Source organism: Gadus chalcogrammus, chromosome 3 (genome assembly GCF_026213295.1).
Source record: "Gadus chalcogrammus isolate NIFS_2021 chromosome 3, NIFS_Gcha_1.0, whole genome shotgun sequence".
NCBI classification, from domain to species: Eukaryota; Metazoa; Chordata; class Actinopteri; order Gadiformes; family Gadidae; genus Gadus; species Gadus chalcogrammus.
This window is the reverse complement of record NC_079414.1, coordinates 23,996,341-24,012,867: the sequence shown is the minus strand read 5'-3', so window position 1 is coordinate 24,012,867 and position 16,527 is coordinate 23,996,341. Positions and strand designations below refer to the sequence as shown.

Genomic DNA, 16,527 nt, shown 5'->3' with positions numbered 1-16,527 from the left:
TCTTCCATCGATTGATCAATGGGGGAACTATTTTTATTAAAAAAAATCGAAATGACCTAAATCTGCTACAGTGTATTGTATTCTACATGGTGACCTAAATATCACGTTGGTTTCATACTATTAAAAAGGGGCTGTAGAGAAGATTCAAGAGCTTTTCATTTGAGCGTAATGTTTTCGAAATCCCATAACGATCGCCCGCTGGCGAGTGAAATACTCTGAGCATGTTTTCTGGCTGACTGCCTGTCTTTCCCATCAATCTTTCCCATCCGTCTCCTTGGCTTACAAGGCCAACCAATGAGAGACATGTAGGAGGTTGCGGTTTTATTTGCCTTGTTTATTTTCACGATCGTGCTCTCTTCCTCTCTCCTCCACTCTCTTGCTTTACAACTCTCAGACCCACAGAACCTTCTACAGCAGCTATGGATCAACGTGTTCAAGGAGTTCTTCCAGTTTCTGTGTGTGTCTGCGTTCTTGTGTGTGTGTGTCTGCGTTCTTGTGTGTGTGTGTCTGCGTTCTTGTGTGTGTGTGTCTGCGTTCTTGTGTGTGTGTGTCTGCGTTCTTGTGTGTGTGTGTGTGTCTGCGTTCTTGTGTGTGTGTGTGTCTGCGTTCTTGTGTGTGTGTGTGTGTCTGCGTGTGTGTGTGTGTGTGTGTGTCTGCGTTCTTGTGTGTGTGTGTGTGTGTGTGTGTGTGTGTGTGTGTGTGTGTGTGTGTGTGTGTGTGTGTGTGTGTGTGTGTGTGTGTGTGTGTGTGTGTGTGTGTGTGTGTGTGTGTGTGTGTGTGTGTGTGTGTGTGTGTGTGTGTGTGTGTGTGTGTGTGTGTGTGTGTGGTACTGACTTGACGGCGTTTGTGTCCAGGCAGGCGTACAGGTAGTAAAGACACTTCATCTTCTCCTCCGTGTCCAGACTGTGGGGAACCATGTACTGGGCGAAGATCTTCTCCACTAGTAACCTGAGGATCAGTGAGCACAGATGGCATGGTGAGATACATTAAGGAAGATGCAGATAGCAGAAAAGCCAAGAGCTCTCAGACGGAGATACGGCAATTAACAATTCATCCTCCGCAGCTTTGAGAAAACCCTCCATAACCCTTCCATATTCGAGTCCTTGTACCGTATAATCAGAAAACGTAGTATCACTGTGTAGCACTGGGTCACCTGTCATTTGAAATCACGCGCATCCAAAGAGCAACAGAGTCATCCACCCACAACTCAGTAAACCCAGACATTCTTTTCTCTCTAAAAATCAATTCGGATCCGTGGAGAAAAAGGCAAGGAAAGCACATTATGAACAATGCATGAAGGCTGCAGTAAAAAAACAAAGCCAGAGCGTATTTCCTCCTTTGGTGCAAAACAAAAACCATCAACACTCGTTACAGTTCGGCGCTGGCCAGACCAGCTCGAAGAGAGCTGAGCTAGGCTGAAAGAAAGGAAGACAAGAGCCTTGAAGAAAGCTGTGCATTCGTCTGTCTGCCCGCATGTGCCAGTCAACCGCTGTAGCTCATCCACAACTCAGTAGCCGGCTGGTCTTCAGCGTACCCAAGTCATCCCCCACTACATCGCTCGTAGACAGCCTGCCATTCATCCAGGACATGGGCGAACCCATACACCCCAGCCCGTCCACTACTCTCTGCAACGGCCTGGTACTCCCTGACTAAAAGGGGGGGGGGGCCACAGCTAAACTCAAAGAATCCCGATTGCTGGCTGACCTGGCTCCAACATGGTGGAACGAGCGCCCCACTGTCATCCGGGTAGCAGAAACACACCCTACACATCCTCCATCACCGACTGATGATTGGCCTTTGCCCATGAAAAGAAAACTCCCATCTTTTCTGTTTCTCCATTTGTTAAATGCAGCCCATGAAGCTCTTTTCTTATTCGATTCATTTCATGTACTTGAAGGAGTCTTGCAAACCATGAGTGGTCCCTTCATGGTTCGATGCCCTTATGCATCCAGTTGCTTCGGAAAAAAACGTCCACTGAATAAATAATAAGTAATGCAACATAGGGCTGCTAGATTATGGAAAAAATCATAATCACTCAGAGAACTCAGAGAAAAAAGTACACAAAATGGTCCAAAAGAAAATGTTCAAATCTAAAATAATGTACAGATATGTATGCAGCTGTTCTTCCACTTTCTATAAAAAAAAAACTTGATTATGTTAATTTTGTGATCGTTTGACGCTAAAATCTTAATCGAGTTCGGATTTCGATTAATCGCCCAGCCCTAATGCAAAATCCCCACTAGTGCTGCGTACTGAGACTCTCCGTCCCGGTCGGCCTGGTGTGCTCGGCGGCCCGCTTACTTGTCATCGATGCTGTTCTGGTAGTAGATGTGGAGCAGCTTGTCCTTGATCCAGGTGATCTTCTGGGCGCACTCCTTGCCGGCCTCGTGGTGCAGGCAGTACTTCTTGTAGAGCTGGGCCAGCCCCATCATGGCCTCCTTGCGGACGCGCCACTGTAGCCGGGCAAGCGGGAGAAGCAGGAGGACGGCAGGGAACCATGGGAGAGAGAGGGAGGGAGAGAGAAGAAGGTAGGGCTGTGTTCAAAAAATCGATCCGCGATCCGATATCGATAAAAAAAGCACGATATTGATCCAAAAATGTATGGATCGATCTTTAATTAATAAAAAAAAAAAAAAAAAAAAAAATTAAATAATTTTAAATTTCAAATAATACTTGGATTTTTGTCTAAAATAAATACTTGATTCTTGACTCTTCTCTCTCTGTGTCCCTCTTACACGTACACAGATACAATCCCAAACACATGGAGCTGTTTTGTCTATGGGACAGTATTTATTTGCATTATGTCTGTAAATAGATCGATATCGAATCGAATCGGATCGAATCGTGGATCGAATCGGATCGTGACCTTATGAATCGGAATCGGATCGATCCAGGAAATTTGGATCGATTCCCAGCCCTAGAAGAAGGCATATGGTATTTATAGACAAAGCCAAGACCCACAGTCTACATTCATTGATTCATTGCGGCCCATTACAAAAGAGCCCAAAGCTCAAAGGGATAATATGATAACATATTAAGACTTGATAAATAATCCTTATGCCTCCCACGTCGGGAACCAGGGCTAACGGAAAGCACTTAAGAGTGGACTGTCAATACGCTGCACTCAAGTAGCGGAAACACTTCCTCCGATCCCTGAATGGATCAGTGTGAGAACACGGGGGGGGGGGGGGGGGGGGGTGAGTGACTCATGTGGGTGAGTCGACGCCGGCGCCTCACCCTCTTGTCCAGGGTCCTCTCCCGGACGAAGCCCAGCAGCTGGTCGTTGACCAGGTTCAGGTCCTTCTTCCCGGCGTTGATGATGGTGACGATGACGTCGTGGCGGATGGCTTCCTCCGGGTCGTGTGAGCGCACCTTCAGGTATTCTGATTGGACAGGGCGAAGAGACACCGTTTAATCGACCCGGAGCTCACAGAACCACCAAGGGTTGAGAGAGGGCATCAGAATGCATCATGGGATTTTTTTTATTGCCAATCCTACTCAGTTTTGAGAGTACTCAAGAGATGTTAAATCCCAAATAAAGGAAAATATACCGTATCCTGGGCTAATCAAAACTTTGTTTACCACGTCTCGCCTGAGAAACAATGTGGCAGCATTAAACACAACAATTTCACCGACATGATTTCATAATTAAATTACCGAAATTAATCACTACTACTACTACTACTACACATTGTTGTTCTCCTGTACTTCCAAAATGGAGGTGGTGATTGCAGTGCGACGTTGCAATGCACAAGCCCTATAGCAAGATTAGGATGGAAAAGAGTCATGCACACACAAACACACACCTGTGAGGTCTTTGGCCAGGTCTGGGTGGTTCATGAGGCAGTGGCTAGCAAACTTGACACACTCCAGACGAACAGGGACATGGATGTCATTGAACCTGCAGAGGAATACGTAGAAGCATGTCAAAATCATATCCTTATCCGATCATAACCAGCCACTAACATAAACACACTGAATCTAAATAAGAATATATGTTAGGAAATCTAAAAAAAAATCCTTTATGTAAGCAAAGTAAGTAATGTATTAAACTGTGCGTGTGTGTGTGCGTGGTCTCACCGTCCTAGGAAGCATTGCCAGAGGGGTCTGTTCTGTGTGGCCAGCTCCGAGTCTTTGGCCCCAAACAATTTAGCGAGCAAGCGTACCACGGCTAGACGCTCCTCACCGTCATTGCTCTAAGAAGGAGGATAATACGGACGTAACATACGGTACACATCAGTGTTGGGAACGCTAATTTAAGAAAGTAATTAGTTATAGTTACTCACTACTTGTTCCAAAAAGTAACTGAGTTAGTAACTGAATTACTCTATAATAAAAGTAACTAGTTACAGCTTAAATAACGGCGTTACTTAACGCCGTTCTTTTAAACGGCGTTATTACCAACACTGGTACACAAACAGTACATAACAAGCCAGTGACACAATGGCCACACTCCAACAACTTTAAAGATAATGCAATGCAAGCTCTTCGTAAAATGAAATAACTATGATATAACTATAACTGTAGCTACAACTCCTGCCACTAGAGGCTGCCAAGGGGAAGCCTTAGATAGTGCAGCTTTAAATAGCTCTCTGAATGGGTCGAAGTAAAAATGAAACAGACCCTCAAAAAGCCAGTGTGCTCATGTCATATGAAGCAGTGTTACCTTGAGTTTGAACTCCAGCTGAGGCATTACGGAGGTCAGCAACAAGGGGTCGATGGCAAACAGTTCCTGGATCAGGTCAAACACGTGCTCCGATAGGTCACTGACGGACGACTTGCCCATCACGAGAACCTGGTTGAAGAACTGAGGGGAAAGGTACAAACTAATTAAAAGACCTTCGTCTTGACACACAGTGAGATCATTTGGTGGTTTGAATAAAGTGATTTGATGTTTTCCTGTGACTTTGGTTGATGTCTTTAAACGCGCAAGCAGACATTGAAGAAAAATTGTTTATTAACAGAAATAGTGGCAGTGGTGCATCTGGTGTTGGTTCCTCTAATCCTGTTTCCTGGGACGTGGACTAGCCAATGGGCTGGGTAAACACAGAGGAGGGAGTGTCCCGGACACCACGGTAGGACTCCAGGCCATACTCACATTAGCGATGCAGGTCTCGATGGTCTGAACGGTCCTCTTCAGCAGCGTCTTGGCCAGGTCGTACGCCTGCTTGTTCAGGTTCTGCGGTGGAAAGGAAGGTACCGGTGAGTGCCTCTGATCCTGTGTGTGCATGTGGACGTTTGGCAAGGCGCCTTGACAGTGCGGGTGAAGGACTACAAGCAATCACAATTAAATGGGTAGCCATCCATTTATTAGGGCGTCAACGCCCTCTGCAATGCAGGATTGCATCTCGAACCCTAAACACATTGCGTCGACATCCTCTCCCAGGTACTGCCACAACAGCGCTTTTGGAAGAGTCAAATCAATATCTCAATCCAGACCTATTAATTATCAATACAGCTGACGGCGATGTATCCCGTTTCCTCATCGTTTGTGTCCGCCTTTGGGTCGATATAGCAAAAGGTCTAGAAAAAACTTGATTCCAGTCTCAGCTTTCATACGGTACTTCATCTCATAAAGTCCTTGTGCCGTGTTTGAGACAAACACCCTCCAGGGACACCTTGGGTGCCAAGGAACCGGGACGGAGGGTTCAGGTCTGCAACCCACGATGGTTTTCATCGTCCATTAATCTAACGCCTATTATTCAACGAATAATTGAGTCCGTCTTGAATAAAAACAGATGCCAACGAGTTACCAGAGCCCACAGAGATTAAATGTGCCTTTTCTGTCAAGCAGCCAAAAAATACAAAACTATTAATTTCTTAAGGATCCTTGAAGCAAATATTTGTATTGAACGTCAACATCAAGCAGCCCGTTTTATCTGCGCTTGGTGAATTCTGGAATGCCCACCTTGTGTGCAGGAATGAGGTTTATAAGGATGGTGTCCAGCAGCTCCTGTGTGACGCCGTCTCCCTCCGTGATGATAGAACTCATCAGGTCCATCATGTGCATCTGCACCTTCTGATTATGGCTGTTACTGTGAGGACAGGCATACGTTTTAGACACGTCTACCGTAATAGGCTTAGGAAAGAAACAGTAAAGACGCCCAAGGTACTAATGGGATTCTTGTGAAATCCTTACAATTCTCGACAACGCACGTGCATGAACAAATTGCATGCAAATTCTTCCCTAGTTCATGATGAAAACAGATTTAAATATTTCTCATTCAAATCTATATATACACTTAGTGTGAAACCAAAGAGTTGAACAAAAGCTTTTGTTTTAAGTACAAAGGAGACCCTGGTGCTTACTTGATGACTGAGAAGAGTGTTTTGAAAAGCTGGATGAAGATCTCATTGCAGTCCTCCAGCTCAAAACAGATGTTGTATGACTTCACCCAAGCCAGGTTCTGCAGAAGAACACAAAGATGGGGAAGATAACTCCAAACCTTACTCCTCCTCACAAACAAACCCTCTTTTCGTCACACTACCCCGGTACAGAGGCCTGCCTCTCATTACCTCCAGCAGGTAGAAGTATCTGTTGAACTGGGGGCTCTTGGTGTCTTCCAGGCCCTTGAGCTGTCTGGTGATGAACAGAAAGATATCCTACCGAGAAGGAGACATAGAATAGGAATTGAACAGAACATTTCATCAACTTCAGTTCTGAGCTGTAGGTTGCTCACTTCAGAAGCACATTTGGTTTCAGTCTTCAGAAAAAGCGCTTAGTTCAACAGATGGGATTAGGAGGTCAGCCGGCACTTTGACAGCGACCTGCTGCGCTTCATGGTCGACATTAGTCAGATAACCATTATATAACAAAAACCAAATGAATGACCTTTACAGCGATCGACAGCAGGCACTAAGTCCTTGCCAACCCAAACCCCACTGGGGTTCTGTGCTCTAACGCATGGCAGCTGGGAGAGGCTGTGTCACCTTGAGTTAGGGCTGGGCGATTAATCCAATTTTGATCGAGATTTTAGCGTCACACAATCACAACATTAACATAATCATGTTTTGTTTTTTTAAATGTTTTATAGAAAGGGCAGAACAGCTGGATACATATCTGTATATTATTTTAGATTGGAACAATTCATTTTTTAACCGTTTTGTGTTTTTTTAAGGCGAAAATTCAAAGTTCTCAGTTACAATGTTTTTTTTTCGGGAGAGGCATGCTGATAAATACAACACCTTTTCAAACTCAAAAATAATCGTTTGAAAAATCGTGATTTCAATATTGACCAACACAATCGTGATTATGATTTTTTTCCCATAATCGAGCAGCCCCTACCTTGAGTTTGTCGTGGGACGTGTACGGAGCCTCCGGCGCGTAGATCCTGAAGATGTCCGCCAGGCAGCAAGCCACCAGCAGACGCACGTCCTTGTTGGGATTCCTGAGGAAGAACTCTGAGGCCAGGTGCAGCGCCAGGTCCAGATACTGCTGCTTCTCCTCCTCAGAGTCCTGGTCCATGTCCATGTAGGTCTTCACCACCATCTGGGGAGAGCCAGCCACAAAGACAGAAAGAGAGCGAGAGAGACGGAGGGTGAGGTGTATGTGTGAACCAGCAAATAATGTAGAGAACATAAAGAGTATTTCAAGATGGAGATCAATGGCCAGTTTGGTTTGTTTTGAGAAATGGTTGTTAATGTTGTTTGTGAATTAAAAAGCTCCGGCTAAGAAAAGAGCTCAATAATGTACTTTCAACGTGGGGTTTTAAAGTTTGCCAGACTGCTCATTTGTCAGGGCAGGGGGGGGGGGGGCATTACCAGAAAAATGTATGTTGCCACATTCGAGAAACAAGGAAATACACAAATTCACCATAATCAATTGTGCACAAATGCTATGTTTGGTAGCAAATGATGTGACTAGGTATGATAGTAACATATTACGGCTATAATACGCCACTTCATGCAGTCTCCTCTTAAGGTACAAAGTGGAATAACGGGGGAAGGTAAAGGCCAAATTAAGTTAATATCTCTGCAATAAACGTCACTGACCAACTGTTTTTCCTACACATTGTCACAATCTTGTTCATTTTGGAATGTTAAACCAATTATCGTAAATGTTGCACCTTTAAAGTCCTCACTACATAACGTTGAACAATGATATATCTACAGTGACCCAATAGGCCATAAGAGGATTACTTTAGTTTCTCAGAGTGACAATACAGATTTATATTTACTCGTTTTAGACCAATCATCTCAAGAGAGCTTGAACAAGCAATGAAAGATGGGAAGGCACATGCACCAGCATTGGGTGCTTAAGAAGAACCATTGAACTGGATGGAATTACCTCACAATCCTAAACCTTGTTTCCACCAAAAATGACCTGGAACTTCCATTCCCAAGTGCTACATTGCTCCGTTCTCTGCGCTTCCACCGTGGTCTAAAGACCCCGGAAGTTTAAGCAAATAAAAGCCCCTTTACATCAGGCACAAAACGAATGGAGCACATGAGAAATCAATAAATACTATGAGAAAAAAACAACTTTCATCAAAAATATCCTATATATTAAGAGGATTATGGAGTTCGATTTTAAACACTGTAGTGAAGCACATTTTGCGGTTGAGGGCGATTATAATAAGTAGGTGTGCATCAGTGGAGGCTTCTCCATTGAGGAGAGGGAGGAAGATCCTCCCTAACATTGTTGAGAATAAAAAATTTAGATCGCCAAGACTACTACAAGACTACATGACTACTTTAATGCCTTCGTTTATCTAATGTTGGTTTCCCTGGGTAAAGGCCAAGGGACATTTGAACCCCCCGTCGCCTATTGACAATTACTTCAGTGAGGACGTTTCTCCGTCGGCCTTCCTTTGACTCCCATTCATTTCCCCGAAAGTGTTGGCGGCCGGTGAATAACATGGGCCTCAATGGAAGAGAGGGGGAAAGTCCTCCTCTGAGTGGGTGTGACTAGCTAAGGGATCTGGATCCCGCCTACGTCTATTCACAAATAGGCTGGAGCCCTGCCTGCGCTATGAACCAATAAGCAGGAGCCCTGCCTGCGCTATGAACCAATAAGCAGGAGCCCTGGCTGCGCTATGAACCAATAAGCAGGACCCCTGGCTGTGGAACCGCCCGGAGGGAGGAGTTTCCCCTCAAGTCTAGGCTACGAGGACCAACGAACCCGCTCAGTCATATGCCTTCTTTCCACCGAGTGGTGCGCTACTGTTCGTTGCGGTACAGTGCGGCTCGGTTTGCTTATATTGGCGTTTCCGTTGCCCGCGGCCGGGCTGCCCGTGGCCGAGCCCGCAGGGAGGATTGACTTGATCTACAAATGAAGTCCCTCAATCTTAATTGGCTTATCACCATGACTAACATTCTGAAACATCCATTAACATCCACCTTTGCCTCAAACAATGTTAGGCTTACAGCCCATGTAAATAGTTGTGAAATATTGTTCTTGTTGTTACTCGGACCGTTCTGTTAAGATATTTTGGAAAGGATGTTAGCGAATGATTCAAAGCATGATGCATTTTAAATGGCATCACTTTCGGTCTTGTGTCTTCATTTTTCTTAAAACAATTGTAGATGAAAATAAACGTAGCCAAATTACAACCAATAGCTTCAGTCATTGAGGGCAACAATAGGCCCAATGATAGGCCGAGTTTTTTATTTAAATTTACAAATCAAGAGTAGGCCTGATTTGACTGATTGGCTTTGCATACTTTCCTTCTGCCCTTGTAGTCCAAGACATGCTGCCCACCAGCTTTCAAAGTATAATGCTGCCAATGGTTCATTGCATCAATTCACATAATTATCCCTCCCTGCTATTTTGTAGTTCACCAAAACAGTCTGAAACAACTTGGGTCTCACATTCTTATGCCACCATACACCAACAGTGCAAGCAGGCCAATGGCAAGCAAGCGTGCAGTCCTTCCTCCCTCACTTTAAAATCCACCAGCCGCCACTGGTGTGCATACCCGCAAACTAAAAGTAGGAAGTTGGCCGGTTGAACAAAAACTGTTGCCATACAACCGTAATTTTATCAAAAGCAATCTATATTCTAAACAGCAGTGCAAGTAAACGTTGGTCTTTGAATCTAATTTTATCGAGACAAATTATCAATACATACAACAAATATCATATTAGTGTGTTGCACGGTATACCGATACTAGAGAGGTATCACGATACCCTCACGCAAAAAACAATACGCACATTTTTTAGTATAGATTAAAAAAAATATATATATACCTTTATTAAAAAAAAAAGAGAAAATATGAAAGCAAAAAAATACTTTGAACGAAAGGACTTGCACATACACAAGCAGCATCAACTCTCAGTCATACTCCTTGCACGCAGGGGCTAGACAGTGGGCGGGCCCCTCAGCTCGCACACAGCAGCAGCAGGCAGTTCACTGAGCGGATGAGAGTGAGACACAACGAGATGGCGACAGGTTCGGAAGCGCTTGCCGACAGTCCTCGGCTTGTGGAGAAAAAGACGGGAGAAATGAAATACGGAGTGTATATAACGAATCAGAAGTGAATAGATCTATTCCTTTCATGCATTCCAAATGTACTGTATATATGGCATTTACAAAAGTGGTAAGCGTTCGTCCGTATGTCTCTCATGCACCGTTATGTTGGTCTGGACTTACATGATATATGTAAGGGATAATGTTGTACAGAACGCCGGCAGGGCGAACCGGACCCCGACGGGAAGCAGAGGTGTCTTGCATCGCCCTGAAGGGTATTATTTTCGATAATGACCGGCGACGTCCTAACATTATCCCGCTTATTACACGGTTCCTTGCCTAAACAAAACAATATCTTCACACGCGTGTCTTTTTACAATTACCATTCGTAGTGTTGATCAGCAGAGAAATAGTCTGCCAAAAGACGTTGACGTCGCTTAGCAACCGGACACCCTGGGTTTGATAAGTTACCCGGACTACTCGTGGAGTAAGAAGAAAGACGTGAATCAGGCAAAAAATTCACTTTTCTTGACAGCGGTGTAGTTCGGTTTGCATAAAAGTACAGACGGACCAATTGCGAACTACTGCAGCTGCCATCTCTCTAAGTTAAAAAGTAGCCGCGCCACCCACCCATAACCAAATCTGAATAAGTGCATACATGTAGATTATAGCGGACTACACCACCTTTTCTATTCCGCATGGAATTCTATTCCGATATGTTGTTAAACCTTCAACAAATATATTTATTGTAAGTCGCTGTGGATAAAAGACTCTGCTAATTGCCCTAAATATAAATGTAATGACGATAATAATAGGTGTATGGATGTAGATAACCACTATCGATGCAATAAGAGGACTGATTTGATGCATGTTGAAGTGAACAAAAAACTGTTGATTTGCGGCTGCAATTGTAAATGGCCCAAATGAAATGCTTAATAATAAAATGAACAATCTGAGATGTTCAGCGCTGCAAGCCCATCCCCCAAAGTCCCTTTACTTTGGAAAGTACAACACCCTCTGAGCAGGGACTTTTCTGTAACTTAATTTAGACCCTGGTGCCCCCAAAGGCTCCCAGAAATGTGTCTCTATAGGGAGGGAAGAAAATTCTCATTCCACCTTTGGCTGCAATACCACTGAGAAAAAGTCTGAAAAAAGGAAAGCCAGAAAGTGCATAATCTTGTATCAATCTCGTGGGAAGATCAGAGGGACGCATTGAGATGTATAGGAAGGAATGGCCTTTGAATTTCAAAAGAAGCAATGCCTATATAGCGCAGCTTTAGGACGCTAGATAAGCAATGGCTTGACAAAGTATTGCTGAGACTGCATTTGTGACACGGGTACGTTTTTAGGTTTTAAATTGCAAGTTATATATATAGGGCTCAATTGGATTCAGATCCTCCTGATCTGAATCCAGCAGCCTATATATTCAAGCAGTCATTGGTTCTCGTGTCAACTCATATTGCTTTGAGTGAATCCACGGTTTAAGCCGCTTACCTGCAACAATGCATTATGCACTTAATCAGTCAAATCAAGCCGAGTCAAAACAGCAGTGTTATCTATTTTTGTGTTTTTTACGCCTGGGGTCAATAGAAGTACATGGGACGGGGGTTATGGATGTGTGCTCACATCAGTGAGCACTCATTATGTTACAGACACGCTTTCAGAGAGGATCGTGCTCTCCCATATGGGCGGGGTGCTTTCTTATTAATGACTGAAGGCAACTTTCCTTAAAGCTGTCACCACTAAGAAGACAACATCAGCTGTGTATGAAGTACCATTTATATTTTGATCCAATAGACATTTTTGCTATACATTTTTCAATTGTATGACGGTTAGGGCTGGGAATCGATCCGAATTTCCTGGATCGATCCGATTCCGATTCATAAGGTCACGATCCGATTCGATCCGATCCGATTCGATATCGATCTATTTACAGACATAATGCAAATAAATACTGTCCCATAGACAAAACAGCTCCATGTGTTTGTGATTGTATCTGTGTACGTGTAAGAGGGACACAGAGAGAGAAGAGTCAAGAATCAAGTATTTATTTTAGACAAAAATCCAAGTATTATTTGAAATTTAAAATTATTTAATTTTTTATTTTTTATTCTTTTTTATTAATTAAAGATCGATCCAGACATTTTTGGATCGATATCGGGACGTGCTTTTTGAGCATGAATCGATATCGGATCGCGGATCGATTTTTTGAACACAGCCCTAATGACGGTGGAATGAAGCCAAAATGATGTGGCTCATTGTAATTTGATGGCGACTTTAAAATGCGAAGAATTATGTTCAGAGACAAGAAACGCAGCTGCTGAACGGTACGAGGGAAAACAGAAAAAGCATTGTAGTTGTTTAGCTTTAGCAAGCCTTTACCATCTAGTTTTTGTTCAGGGGTTGAACTGTGACTGGTAGCAGTTGAACATTGTGTACATAATCTAAAACTCATTTTCTGTGTAAACACTAGCTGTTGACAGAACGAAAAGAGCCAGACGGGACTTGGATCAAAGGTATAGCAGCATTCAATGTTGTGTTATGCCACAATATTCAAATGACGTCCGACTAATGAAGAAGTATAATACTTTCTCATTAGTAAGGCATCTCCAGAAAAAAGCAGCACCCCTTATTTGGGCACCACATTATAGTAACACATTAGTTACTACAGTGTGTGTGTGGTGGTTAGTACTAGTAGTCCTTGTTATATATAAAAAAATTAAATATATACGACAGTGAGAGCGAAAGGAGCTGTTGCCAAGGACAGAAGCATTCCCTCAACAGCAAGCCAGCAGAGTGGGGGGAACGGGCACAGAGACCTGGCCTGCTCTCCACACACCCACAGGTGAACCTCTCCAAAACAGACAACCCATTGACACCGGCCCGATTAACATCTTTCAGTGTATCCAACTGACGGGGACAGTGCAGGGAGAGTGTCGGATAATCTAAAGATGCATCCAAACACCAAGCATGACCCATGGTCATTTGCCAGATTATCTCATCACAACACTGAGAGGTTAATAGTAGATCCATGCTTGAAGGTGTTCTTTTTTGCCGTCGTTTTAAACATGGCAATATAATAGTCTTATATAATCTTCAACAAAGTAATGGATGCCATTCTATCACAGTTTCTGAAATAAGAACGTCACAAGAGCAAAATCCTTTCCCTGTGAACATTTTACTCTACTCCCGACGCTGGGGTCGATCTTTTGGTTACGTCAAAGTGCCTTTAAGTCTGACCCTCGACGTCACGACAACGGGACACTGTCTGGGCAGCGGTTGACGTTGATGGGGGCGCCTGAGAGCGCTGGGACAGTTAAAGTAAACCACTGCAGAGTGGCAAATACAAAAAACGGAGGTAAAAAATTTAAGAAAAAGTATCACATAGTTGCCGTGGTTCGTTGCCATGGGGACAACACTCCCTCCCTCTCTCATTCCTAGAACACTCAACCCAAAAAACTAAAGGAGAAAAAAAGCTCAGTTGGAATCTAGGGGGGGGGGGTTCACTTACACTTTGAAGAACACAATGGCCCCAACACAGCACAAAAAGGAAATATTCACAACACCACATTGTTGATACATTATCAAACACGATCATATGAATGTTCAGTAACAATTACAGGTCATACACAATACGGTATGAAGAACCCCATCAAAACTTTTCCATAGCACTTCCATTGCAATCTCCATTGCAAAAGCACAGCAGAGCCGGCTAGATGTGTGGGGGAGGTCTAGTGCAGTTCTGCTGTGCCACGAGCAGAACATAGGGCCTTACTTGTGTATACTGCTGCTCATTGATGTTCGGTTATTTTTGTTCTGCCTCGTCACACTCAAACCATTCTCTCCCGCGTTCTGCTCTCCGCTGTGGCAGCCAGAACATCATCACTGTGGTCTGCATCTTTCCTGACACGAGTCGTTTGTTGTTTCCGATAGCTCGGCCACATTTGAACAGTGGCTTTCGACAGTTCTTGACGCCGTTCGCGTCTGCATCTTACTCGTTATCACTTGTTGCACTTTCTACCCTCTTGCTACACTTACCTTCAGCAGTATATAGAGATTCATAATTGCATAAATACAACTTTAAATGCCACCCTGTCACTTTGGTACTTGATATTACAAGCTGAGGAAGAGGAACCATTGCCCTACTCCAACCTTAAATGTCTGTAATTACAGACCAGAATAATCAAAAAGCTGAGATTACATCAGGGATTTAGAGCTAGAGGGGTCACTTCTACTTGAAATGCTGTCAAGTCAAGCAGAGTTCATACAGCGATGGTGAGTCACTCACGTTATTAGAGAAAGAGAAACCAGGTTAATGGTGGTGCTCAAAGTGTGCTGGCAATTGCATTACAAGACATAACTGCCGGTAACTTGTTTAAAACAACAGGTCTCCATTTACTTGCTGCAGTTAAGATAGTGGGTAGACCAGTTTTCACTGCAATACTTCTTAATGCAACATACCTCATTATTGGTTCATGTTCATGTTACCACGTTCAACTTTTTGAGTATAATCCAAAAATATGTGTTTTAGGCCCAATCCCATTTCCACCCCTTACCCCTACCCCTCCCCCTTGTTTTAAAGGGAAGGGGTAAGGGGTAGAATGGGATTGGGCCTAAGGCCCAATCCCATTTCTACCCCTTCCATTTCTACCCCTCCCATTTTACCCCTTCCCCCTTCAAAACAAGGGGGAGGGGGAAGGGGTAAGGGGTAGAAATGGGATTGGGCCTACTCTCTCATTTGGAATAGATGTGGATGCGAAGGATCATGAATGTGGACACTGGACATCGCCATCTATATTCTCAGCATTCAATGCCGAAGAACAATACAAAATATAAAATCTTCCCTTTAAAGAATATTTGTCTCACAATGCATATAGGTGGTTGCAAAATAACCAAATCCAGGAGGATACAATTGCTAGCAATTGCTTATATAATGAAGTGGATCAAAACAACAAATGGTGGTAAAGATTAAACATACATGTTCCACCCTTCAGCAAATTATACTGGCCTGAAACTAGAAAAACAACAAACTAAACTACAACAATGGTGGTAAAGAATAATCCTGCATGTTATATCGTTCAGCAACTGATAATATCTTGAATCTAGAAGTACAACATACTACACAAACAACAACAAACTCAACAAGCACAAGCTGCGTCCTGATTGGTCGCCCTGTGTGTCCATGTGGGAAAACACTTGAACATTCAAGGCATGTGAATAACAAATACCATTTGGAAGATTAGGCTTGTTCATCCAAGTCCATCATTCAGAAGTATATCTTCGGCAAATGGACCAACCTTCATAATTACTATATTTAAAGAAAGAGCAGTCTGCAAACTCAGCATGGGATTCAGAATGAAAAACACGCTGCATCCATACAAGGTTCAGACTGTGGTAAATTGTTTCATGTTGTAAACAACAGAGTCCTGAAACTATCTATTTTTGAGTCTTGTAAAAACGAGTGACAACTTTCCCCATGATACAAGAATGCAGGCCTTTGAGTGATTGCATGGGGTCAGCAGGTGCCACGGTTTCTCTGTGAACTTCCAGGCTGACCCTACAGGGGACACATTACCTCTTGTGTTTATATTGGATAAAGATATTGACCAAAACTCCTTCCATCTTTGGTAGAACCATTGCCACATGATTCGTGCCCACATTGATGTAAAGCAACAGGAGATAAAAAATAAAAATAGACATGTTTGGAAAACAACTGACAGCAGAATTGATCACAAGGATGGATTCTACCAAGCAAAGCAGTTGTCGTGTCGCATACTGTGTTTCAATGTGCTTTTGTGAAGTTTGTGGCAGAGAAAAGAAAGTTCCATACACAAGCAATACTTTGGAGCTGGAGTAAACCAGTTGTTGGCAACAGTTTTGTCTTGTTCAAGCTCTTTCCCATAACAGGACAAAATGACTTGCCTTTTTTTTTCTGGGCTAGATTTAACTATCTGCTTGTGCCATAGACATCTTAAATCTACACCTCATAAAACACTGTTCGATGTAGGTTGATATGCATTGCATCTGATTAACACGTTTAATCATTCACCATTTATATAAATAACATGCACTTCTATAGAATATAAATGTCTTCATGGAACAAAAAGGTGTGAAATCCA

General features: G+C 43.3%; 1 protein-coding gene across 6 annotated transcripts in view; it reads right to left on the bottom strand.

The window, feature by feature from the left end:
- The window catches only part of pds5a (PDS5 cohesin associated factor A), a 32,523-nt gene that overhangs the window by 14,675 nt on the left and 1,321 nt on the right, over positions 1-16,527 (bottom strand). For all 6 annotated transcript variants that reach the window (XM_056586849.1, XM_056586852.1, XM_056586853.1 and 3 more), the window contains exons 3-13: positions 7,286-7,489; positions 6,517-6,603; positions 6,310-6,407; positions 5,909-6,035; positions 5,099-5,179; positions 4,667-4,807; positions 4,081-4,196; positions 3,807-3,901; positions 3,238-3,383; positions 2,302-2,453; positions 835-948 (exon numbers count right to left, since the gene is read on the bottom strand). In XM_056586849.1, coding sequence (XP_056442824.1) covers positions 835-948; positions 2,302-2,453; positions 3,238-3,383; positions 3,807-3,901; positions 4,081-4,196; positions 4,667-4,807; positions 5,099-5,179; positions 5,909-6,035; positions 6,310-6,407; positions 6,517-6,603; positions 7,286-7,489 — 1,361 coding nt within the window. The remainder of the gene's footprint in view (positions 1-834; positions 949-2,301; positions 2,454-3,237; positions 3,384-3,806; positions 3,902-4,080; positions 4,197-4,666; positions 4,808-5,098; positions 5,180-5,908; positions 6,036-6,309; positions 6,408-6,516; positions 6,604-7,285; positions 7,490-16,527) is intronic.